This window comes from Antennarius striatus, chromosome 23 (assembly GCF_040054535.1).
Source record: "Antennarius striatus isolate MH-2024 chromosome 23, ASM4005453v1, whole genome shotgun sequence".
Taxonomy (NCBI): domain Eukaryota; kingdom Metazoa; phylum Chordata; class Actinopteri; order Lophiiformes; family Antennariidae; genus Antennarius; species Antennarius striatus.
The window spans coordinates 12,844,479-12,855,413 of record NC_090798.1 but is presented as its reverse complement, the minus strand read 5'-3'; the positions used below and the strand labels follow the sequence as shown (position 1 = coordinate 12,855,413).

The 10,935-nt window shown below is 42.7% G+C and overlaps 1 protein-coding gene and 1 pseudogene across 1 annotated transcript; both read right to left on the bottom strand.

The window, feature by feature from the left end:
• Positions 1-3,060: 3,060 nt before the first annotated feature.
• On the bottom strand, positions 3,061-4,755 carry LOC137590556 (histone H2A.Z). Its single transcript, XM_068308217.1, has 5 exons — positions 4,633-4,755; positions 4,317-4,394; positions 4,080-4,193; positions 3,831-3,960; positions 3,061-3,600 (listed from the first exon to the last, which is right to left on the bottom strand). Exons 1-5 carry the CDS (start codon positions 4,633-4,635, stop codon positions 3,539-3,541), a joined length of 387 nt encoding a protein of 128 aa, XP_068164318.1. The 5' UTR covers positions 4,636-4,755; the 3' UTR covers positions 3,061-3,538.
• Positions 4,756-5,650: 895 nt separating this feature from the next.
• On the bottom strand, positions 5,651-10,931 carry LOC137590997 (kelch-like protein 10; annotated as a pseudogene).
• Between the last annotated feature and the right edge of the window lie 4 nt (positions 10,932-10,935).

The window sequence follows — 10,935 nt, the reverse complement described above, 5'->3', positions numbered from 1 at the left end:
TGTGGAGTTTGTCATTTTATGTTTATGTTTATTTATTTGACATGGACGTATCAAACACATTGCTCATTGCACAGTTGCACAACTTGTAGATGCGTCAGTTTACAGTGTGTTAGCACGAGTGCTAATTTTCACCACTTGTCCATGGGAGACTTTTCTAAAAAAAGAGAACACAAATAGCAAAACAGTACCACTATAGTTCAAAATAAACACCCAATCAAGTACAAAAGATAAAATACATTCTGTTAATGTTTAGAGCAGCGTTTCAGTACATTAAAAAACCTCCAGTACAAAAGTAAACATACAGTAATTTAGTAACCAGTCAGAGGCTATACATGTGAGCACAGTTGATTTGATTTTGAATTAAATCTCATGAATTCCATGAGTTTCACCTGGATGGATGTTCCAGCAGGTTATCTGTTGCAAACTAAATTACTGTTCTTACCTGTCAACCAGATCCAGAGCTGTTTAAATCAATCCCCTGGACTAAAGTCCAGAGAGTTTCTTGACGACATTTCACCTCTCATCATAGAATCGTCTTTAGAACTGAAGAAGCCTCTTGGATCAGAGGTGAAACGTCAGTTCCAGTGGTTGACTGATGGTTTGAATGGATGAAAACTTAGTGGTTGTAAACCCATTCAGATGGACCATGATGTCTATTTAACTTTCTATGCAGTTGCGGTTTAATATCTTGTTCTCTTAAAGGAGCTTTCAAATCTCAGATTACGGTTGCTTTTGATATAATCCAATTGGGACAGAAGTTGGGACAGTGCTGTAGCAGGTGCCAAAGAAAGTTGTCTGTACCTCTAAAGGGAACCGAGTTCTGTCCTTCAGAAGCAGCGCAGTGAGGACACTATTGTGAACCACTGCACTGCTTTTCCAAACGTGGACAAGAGAAGTGGTGCTCAGACTCTTGGATTAATTTAAGCCATTTTCCTGTGAAAGAATGGATGTGTGTGGGGGGTGTGAGGGGTGTAGAGAAAGAATAGAAGGGGGGGCTGGGGAAATGGCTCTCAATCTATGGTAGTCAGCAGGACATCCTGTTTGAGCATCAAAAATACCATTTCCTTCAGTAAAAGGGGGAGACTTTCTGAAATAATCTCCCGCAGAAGAGACACAGAGACCTTGATTGTCATCCTGGCATGAGGCCAGCATCAAGGAGGACGGTTGCCCCTCAAGCACCTCAAGGAAGTCATTAAAGTTTGATGAAAAGTCTCTCCCTCCTCCCTCGGCTAAGCTCACCTCCTGTCTGAAGGCAGCAGCTCCTTAGAACTCAGAAGCAGACGGTCCATCCCTCGATATGCTGATGACATCATCCTAACAGTCTGCACATGATATCTTCAGTACCTTCAAGATACTTTTCCAAGTATCCACCAATATTTTTTACAAAAAAGACCAATGGGTACAAACCAGAATGGAACCACTGTGGTGTAACAGACCCACCCATGCCTGAATCAATGCCCTGCCTCCCTTTGTGAAAGCTGGTTCAAACAAAACAGTTTAACGATCCCATCTTACATCAGTCTTTGCCCAGATCCACTCCAACATTCAGTCAGTTGGTTTCCTGAAACATGCTTTTGTATTTCAGCAGGAATTGAAAACAGAAATGTATAACTTTGACACTGAGAGGAAGGCAAAAGTTTCAACAGGAATTTATTAACAGCTCTGAAGAATCTCTTGACGGGATAGGACTGAAGTAACCTGTAGGCCAACTACTACTTATCTCTGATAAAACCAACCCGTTTGAAGATCTTCAGTTTGCTTCACTGGCAGAGCTGAAGCAAGTGGAAGATGGACTGGATCTAAGACAGGGAGGACAGTCAGAACCATTTTCAAATCCAGCAAGCATGAGATTTGGTTCATTGGAGCTACAGGTACTTGGGCTGACAGGGCATGAGGAAGAGAGAGCAAATGAACCTGAGAAGAAGATGCTGTTCAGTCAGAAAACAACATGGTGGCCAACCAGCCAACAGAGCAAAGATCAGACCAAGAAACAAACCAACTGAAGGTACAAACTTGAAAGTTTCGGTAGGGGTAGGAGATAGTGTTCAGAACCCTGGTGGTGTCCCGTTTGTAAAGGATACACCACATTTATTGGCTGACTGAAAACAGGAGGGCTTCTTCCTTTTTTTTTACCCATGAAGTGAACCATCAGATCCTGACTGCGTGTTGGAGATTTAAACCAATAAATTAAGTTCAGCTGCTATGCACTGGGGTAAATGTTGCTAGGATGTTGTTGCAGGTGGTGGCATTAATATGTTCCTGCTTTCCCTTTCCACTGCTGACTACAGACTACTGCCACCTGCTGGGGTAGAGGGCAAGTTCTTCTCTGAGAGTTTCAGAATCACTTCAATCAGCTGGAAGAACTGTTCTTGTCTCAGGGGACACGAAGTAGCACGTCTAATGTTTGGGGTGTCAGCTCTACATCCATCCATCCATACACACATAAGTTCGCCATGCGTGACGGTGGAGCAGGAGAGTCTTGACTGCTTCCTATTCAGATGCTCTGAACCATCTACCACCAGATAGACCAGTGAAGACTAGGAATAATGTTCTTCCTCCTGAGTCTCCTCCTTCCCTGGTCTGACATCTACTTTGTTTTTGAGTGGATGAGCTCTTCTGGTCGCTCTTTGCTTTCTCCTCTTCATGCTGGGAAGACCAACTCTTTTATCCCACAGCTGTCTACATTTATTTCACACATGTGGGTGACTCTACACATGCAGTGGGTGCCGTTTTAAGGGGTTTTGTTCCTTGCTCAAGGGCATTCATTCCTTTGGTTGGTCAACAGGACACCCTCATCAAAAGTTCCTATAATTGTTGCAGGATATAGAACTTCTAGTACAGTAATCCTGCTTGGACAAATGTACTGCTAGACACAGGCTGCAGGGGGCAGTAAAGAACAGCAGAGACAGAGGTCAAATACCAAATAACAGCTGATCATCATTACGAGGTCACCCAAGCAGTGATCGATTATCATTGATCCAAAAACGTGGTCAAACGTTGAAGCTTTTCGTCCTTGAGCTCTTCCCTTGCTAACGATCCAAGAAGCAGACAAAACCCACGTGTTGATACGTCGACTTTATTCAGGAATCCAAACACGACCATTTCACGCATAAAAAATGTCTTGCAATCATGACAGGACGTGAAGCTGATGCCGATGGCTTACATGCTGCAAGCACGCCATGCTTATACGCTAGCTGTGGTCATCTTTTTGCTTGACTGAACAACAAGAGAGCAGGAAACTGAAGACCCAGAGTAGAAATCATACCAGAAGCTATGAAAATGCAAGAACTTGTAGAACAGCAGATGCCCATTAAGAGCTTTATTAAAACACTGCTTTGAACATGGGAATGCCACAAAATCAAGTTCCAATGGAAAAACTGCAGCACCCCCCCCCCAAAAAAAAAACAAACAAACAAAAACAAGCTTCTCTGAAGCCACTTTTAAAAATACCCCAGGTGAGGAAATGCAAGCTCCACACAGACAATCCCTAAAGGTGTTCTACTAGAAGACATTCAACCCGTATGCAGATGCCTTCAGGTTATACCGTCTTCTGCTGGCCCTTCTTCCCGATCAGAGACTTGTGGATGTGAGGGATCACACCTGGAGACAGGACAGATTTGAAGGATTCAAAACCTCAATGTGTGGACCACATGAGACTACCTTGTGACAGTAATAGATTGACACTGATCAGATGTTTAACAGGCCAACTCAAGCACCCATCTCCTTCACCTTCTATGGAATTATTGAGGAGAAGGCTAAAGATTATTCTGTTTCAGTCACTGTCACACAGAAGAACTCAATGGGATCTTCATGGAGAAGCGTTACTTTACCTCCACCAGCAATCGTTGCCTTGATGAGTGAATCCAGCTCTTCATCTCCTCTGATGGCCAGCTGTAAGTGACGCGGGGTGATGCGCTTCACCTTCAGATCCTTTGACGCATTACCTGCCAATTCCAGGACCTGAAAGGAGGCCTGGAATTAGAACCACCGGTGGTGGTGGTGGTGGTGGTGGTGGTGGGGGGAGACCGGCCCCGGGCTGTAGATGTCACCCTGGAGGTATAAAGTGTGGTTAACGCTACCTCGGCCGTGAGGTATTCGAGAATGGCGGCGCTGTAGACGGCTGCAGTGGCTCCCACCCGGCCGTGGCTGGTGGTTCTGGACTTCAGGTGTCTGTGGATTCGACCCACCGGGAACTGCAGCGACGAGGAGACATGAGCGTTAAGAGTTCAGCGGCCTGTCGGTGGGAGACTCGGTGAATCCACTTGTTAGCGTTAGCATGTTAGCGCGGGGAAATGAATGACGGTCAAATGACGAACCTGCAGTCCCGCTCTCTGGGAGCGAGAAATGGCTTTCGTCTTTGTCTTCCCGGAGTCTTTCCCCGCCTTGCCGCCAGCCTGGAAAAACAAAACATTTCAAAGACTTTGAAGCCAACAGATTGTCTTCTGTAACGCCGGAGTTTTGCTTCACCGCCCGATTTAGCATCGAGTCCATTCTCAGCCAATGCAGGCGACTAGCATGCTAAGCTAACACAACAACTGATGCTAGCGCCGAAGAGTGAGCTACACACGGACTAACAGGCTGTAAAAACAGGCTAATAAAAGATGTTTCGTGCAAAGAATACGAAATATTTACCATATTTAAAGTTCAGTTGTAGTTTATGGTCCGTAGATCAACACAGGACTTCAAGCCGATGGATACCGACACTAGATTTGAACTACGACCCGCGATTTCGCTTGTTCCTCCTATATAGCAAACCTTTTTCCGGGTTACAGACCAATCATTTTGTATCACGTGATTTCTGCATGGGTGGTCCACCAATCAAAGGACGCCACCCCCTTTTCCGGAATAACGACGTTACGGTTCAAAGTAATTCTGGGTAATGCAGTTCATTATTAAGAAAACCTTAAATCTTGACAATAGCGTTCTTTCACAGGAAATATTTTACTTTATGGATTATAGAAAGAAAAAAACTCTCAGCTGACTTCCTAAAATCCTAATCTATGAATGTGTTTGAACAATTTTCATTCTTACATACATAAAACGGTCACAGAGGCCGAATAGTGGATGAGTCTTAAACCCATGAACGTCTCTTCTAACATTTCTACTTCCTCACCAAATACGGCGTTTGTTCAAAATGGTCGACTGCAATGTAATCCAGTATTTTAACGGTAAAAAAAAAAGTAACCTGGTCACAGCTTTTAAATCACGGCTGTGGTAAACGTCTATTTTATGTTGTATTTTTTGCCAGTGACCACAAGGCGTCAGTGTAGAGCAGCGCTTCTCAAACAATGTGGCGCGTGCACTATTTATTGATTTTAATTTTATTTTTCAGCATCAAATGATGCAATAAGTTGGTCAAAAATATTTAGTTTGAACAAGGGTTTTTTTTAATCTTATTTCAGGCAATGACGCAATTAAAATCTTTTCTGTTATTGACTAAAAAATAATGTTAATTAAATTATTCTTTGTTATAAATTGAACTATTTTTCACTTCTTTTTTGTTTTCTTTATTGTTAATAAGGAATGAATGTTATGCAGAGTTGTACTTATAACAAGTTTATAGAAAAATTATATTTATATTCAAGGCAAGGGGGGGGGCAAATTGTTTTCTTCATGCTAGGGGGGCATAACAGAAAATAATTGAGAAGCACTGTATTACATACAGTATTCTGATAACCATGACAAGCCTACATGTGCCAGTTTGTCCACACCCGTGTTGATGGCCTGGTCCAGCGGGAACCCATCAGGGGTGGCGTGGAGGGTGGAGGTCAGATCACTGGACATGTAGTTGTTCTGTCGGTTGAGGTGAGGGTACTCCGCGCTGCACAAACACAAGGAGAAAAAAAGTTGATCCAGTGACCATAACCTTATTATATTATATTATATTATATTTATAAAAACACTTTTGACAACTTCGTGTGATCAGTTCTCCTAAGCTGCATGAATTTGGAGGTGGGAGGAAGCCGGGGAACCCAGAAAGAACCCACAAGACACATTATATATTATATTATATTATATTATATTATATTATATTATATTATATTATATTATATTATATTATATTATATTATATTACATAATTATATATCATTAATAACAATAATAATAATTATACTTTTCTGACAATTTGGTGTGATGAAATCACCCAAGCTGCATGATTTTGGAAGTGGGAGGAAGCCGGGGCACCCGGAGTGAACCCACAAGACACACTATTATATAATATAATATATTATGTTATATTATATTAATAATCATAATACTTTTTTGATATTTTGATTGATCAATTCACCCAAGCTGCATGATTTGGGAGGTGGGAGGAAGCCGGGGCACCCGGAGAGAACCCACGCAGACATCCCCCTACCCATCCAGCTGCCCACACATGTACCTAACTTCCCACCTAGCTTAAGTTTTGTCATAGTTTTGTCAGGGGGGCTTGTGGTACTGAAGGAGTTAATAAGTGTTTGCACTGATCTTGTGAAGACTCCAGTTTTACATTTCCTCTAATTGCGGTAAGGTGTCACGACTTGTAGTGTACCGTTTCAGGCTGGGGTGATCGGACACGGCAGAGCAGCTGAGAGCACTGCGAGCGCTTCTCAGGTGATAGGCTGCAGTCCATCTAGCAGTTTTTGAATCATAATACTCAACATCATTATTCATGGTCAGGCCGTTGAAGCCCCCTACAACAAAAAGCATGTTGTTAATCACTGAAATGCCAAAGTTGCTGCGGGTGGTCAACATGGAGGGTAGTTCATACCACTGATCGTTCTCTGGGTCGTAGCCCTCAACGCTCCTCAAACGTGCTCTGCCATCGTAGCCACCGACCTATAAGAACAAAATAAAACAGTGTGTGGTCAAACCACGTTTATCGTATTGTGAAGCGTGCTACTCTACTAGATAAAATCACATGCTGGACTCGGTCTAGCTTAGTTCTTCATTTACTCACTGCGACGATGTGGTTGTTATACAAAGCGACGCCCAATCCACCACGTCTGCTGCTCATGTCGGAGAAGTACGTCCACTGGTCGGACTCTGGACAATAAAATTCACAACTACAGAGGAAAGAATCCCCATCGAGACCCCCACAAATGTAAATCTGGACAGAAAAGGAGGGGGGGAAAGGCCGTCAACAAATATGACTGTTGGATAAGGTCATTTTTATATAATTGAGGACTTCTTATTTGTACAAATATTGAATAACTACCAGCATATAGTGTAGTCCCCAAATGGTTAAATAACAACTTCATTCACAGAAAATAATACACTATATTCTTCATGTTGTCAGCTAAAACAATTACACACTGGCACAGTATTCCAAATAAACACAGGAAGTAAACAAGAACCAAGGTAGTCACAGACCGCAACACTTCTGAATTCAAAATTTTACCCTGACCTACTTGCATAGGTCAAAGATCAAAGCTAGTGCTCTGACCTACTGTCACTGATCAAAACACTAGCTTTGATCTATGATCTTACCCACACTGGCCTTCTCCCTCGTCTTTCTGTCGGACTAACACTGACAATTACAATCCATCACCGCTTTGACGTGGGATGTAAAAAACCCAGGTAATTCAATACACCCATGTCTCCTGTCAGCATTAAAGCTGCTCTGTACCTTCACTCACCTTGTTATTGAACGCTGCACAACCGCTATCACTTCTGATGTCAAGCATGGGTTCGATTAGACTCCACTGGTTGATCTCAGGTCTGTAGCGCTCTGCAGTCCTCAGGCGACGTGTCCCATCACGACCTCCTAACGCATAAATATATCCACCTAAAGCAGCAACACTTACATAGCAGCGGCGGTGGTGCATGGGTGCTGCTTCAAACCAAATGTGTCTTTTCACATCAAATTTGCGAACGCTGTTGGAAGACTCCTTCCCATCAAAGCCACCAACACAGTACATAAACTCATCAAGTGAGACGGTGCCATGATAAGCACGAGGTAATTCCTGATGATCTGTTATGTCCAACCAGCAATCAGCACGGAAATCATAAACTTCGATAATGTTAGTCATGTTGGTGGTGTTCCAACCCCCAATGGCAAAAATGATGGCGTTAGGTAAACGAGGACGAGCAGCGAGGTTAGAGCAAAATCTGGTGGGCGGTACGACGTTGGACAGCTGATGTTTGAGTCGTAAGACGTCATTTAGAATTTGCACACACTGAATGTTGTTGCTCAAATACGGATCGGACTTCAGCGCGTTAATGACGTCGATACTGCTCAAGGCCAGCCGGGCCTACAGAGGAAACGGAATAGAATTTGAATGGAACAGAATGAAATTGGGATATTCCATATTTTTGTTACAGAAAGCAACAATAAAAACTACCAATTTCCGTGTGATATGGTCTTTAACATTAGAAATGTTTTTGTATTAACAGGACTAGTACGAAAACTAAATGAAGCATTACAGGATGTCGTCTTACCTTTGATAAGAGTGCAGGTAAATGTGAGGTTCTCTGCTCAGGTTCATGGTTGATCCACCTAACGACGGCCTCATACACGGTTTTCTCCTCGTCCACATTGAGCTCATCACAATCAAGGATGTCAGTGAGTTCCTGCAAAGGGAGCTGCAGGAACTCCTCGCTGGAAACAACCTCCTCAAACCTATTCATTAACAGGAAGTGAGCCTTGTGCAGCATTTGAGGACTTGATATCGTGAACCAACAAATACCAATGCAGTTCTCTGGAGTCAGATTCTCTTCCAGGAAGTTGTTGCACGCCTCTACAATGTCAGGCATATCCAAAAAGTCAGCTGCCCTCAGCAGCTGGTGTACGTTGTCCTCTGTCACAGAGACAGAACCTGAGTACACAAAGTCAATGATGACCTTCATCACCTCCGCAAGCATGTCTGGGATGGTGAAATGTGTTCTGTTGCCTGTGTGTTGGCAGAAAAGTGATCTGTGAATAGAGAAAATGTATTAAGTCGCTGTAATACCACATCACATGACCAAACTGAAAAAGAACCAATGCAGTCAGAGACTGCAACATCCCTCGACACCCCTGAATTCAGAATTTTACCCTCACCTACTTGCATAAGTCATAGATCAAAGCTGGTGCTCTGACCTACTTTCATAGATCAAAGCGCTTTCATTGATCAAATACCATATATCAAAGCACTTTGATCTATGGTCTTACTCACACTGGCCTTCTCCCACGACTTTCTATCTTATCTGGTTCCTGACGGAGGAAAAGTTAATCTTTGACCTTGACCTAGTTTTCTCAGGGTCAAGGTCGTCATCTCATTTTCATCCCCTTGCTGCCTGAGTCATGAGCTTTTTGTTTCACCTTTCTATCTGAACGGTTGCGAAGATATTTGGTGGACATACGAACGAATGGATGAACGGACGAACACACGAACACTGACAATTACAATACATCGCCGCTTTGAAGTGTGATGTAATGACTTACTGGAAGTATGGACCGCCGTTACGCATGATGATGCTATGAACGTGAATGCTAACATCCCCAGAACAGAGGATTGCATCGCATAAAGGCTCCAGAGCTTGTCTTGTTTCTCTTGGAGTTTTTAAGTATGTTGCCATCACAAATCAATTAAACTGTCAGGAAACGTGTTTATATACTGAGGAGATTAGGGATTAAAGAGGAGATCAGGAGACAGACATTAAAGCTAAAAAGAAGTAACAAGATTTTTATGAAGTGTGGAGGGGTCACTCCAAAGAAGACATCAAAGTGGAATGGATAGTTATGACAGGTTTTTGGCTTGGTTTAGGAAAATAATAAAGCTGTCATTATAATTGCTCTTGTATTAAGAATAAAGTCCATTTGTTGATAATTTCATTGAGTTCTCATTTGTGTTTATCTAACTTGTTCTGAATTCTGAATGATGTACTTGTCATGTTGATGTTTTCTAGGAGCTTGATTTTATTTGACGATAATTTAGCGGCTCTCTGGATCAGAAATGGTTTGTTTGATCAATAAATAAGATAACTGCTTGTTTTGTACTGAAAGTAGCTGAAAAATGCCTGATTGCACTGAGTAGATTTAATTTTGTTGTGGTTAGATTCTGAGAGATGGGTTTCTTGAAAAAGCAGACGTCTACTTGGAATTTCTTTAGACGGTCGAACACCTTCACCTTCTTTGCCCGAGTCCTGGCCTTCAATGGCCTTCGATGCTAAGAGAGATAGCTTGAATACGCTAACAGGGTCAATGCTTGTTTGAGTTAAATGGCCCCACTGCAGTGTAGTGGGGCCAAGGTGTGATGTATGCAGTTACATTGCTATAATGTCATGTCCTACAATGTAAGAAGGGTGTACCTTACCCACTTCTCTTTTCTCCTGGTGTTCATCAATCAAACAACTTTTTTTATATAGCGCTTAATCACATCTGAAGACATTTCAAAGTGCTTTACAGATAGAAAGCCAACAATGCCCTCCAGAGCAAGAATAAGCGACGGTGGCGGGGAAAAACTCCCTCATTGAGGAAGAAACTCCGGGCAGGACCCAGACTCTGGAGGGCGGTCATCCGCCTTGACCTGTTGGTTGGGAAAGAGAAATACAATGGGGAAAGAGATAGGTCAAGTCATAGAGACAGAGTGAAAGATTGGCAGATAGGCCAGTTTGAGTGTCATGTCCATAGTGACAGTATTTACATCCCGCTTCAAAGCGGTGATGTATTGTAATTGCCAGTGTTTGTGTGTTCGTCCGTTAGTCCATCCGTTAGTTAGTCCGTTAGTCCACCAAATATCATCGCAACCGTTGCAGATAGAAAAATGAAACAGAAAAATTAGAATTCAGGGATGTTGCGGGATGTTGCAGTCTATGACCGCACTGGTTCTTGTTATTTATTTTGTATGTCTGAGCAGTGGATATGTGAAATATCTACCCCTCTCTCTCTCTCTCTCCCTCTGACCACAGATGCCATGGGGCAAAGCAGACTTAATGACAATACAAACAAAAAGACAATTATCAATGACA

Bases quoted from the DNA above. Each gene is read 5' to 3' on its own strand.
- LOC137590556 (XM_068308217.1), bottom strand. The intron at 3,961-4,079 runs GTAGCGTTAACC...GCCTCCTTTCAG, and splicing joins TCGAATACCTCACGGCCGAG to GTCCTGGAATTGGCAGGTAA. The intron at 3,601-3,830 runs GTAAAGTAACGC...TCCTGTCTCCAG, and splicing joins GGCAACGATTGCTGGTGGAG to GTGTGATCCCTCACATCCAC.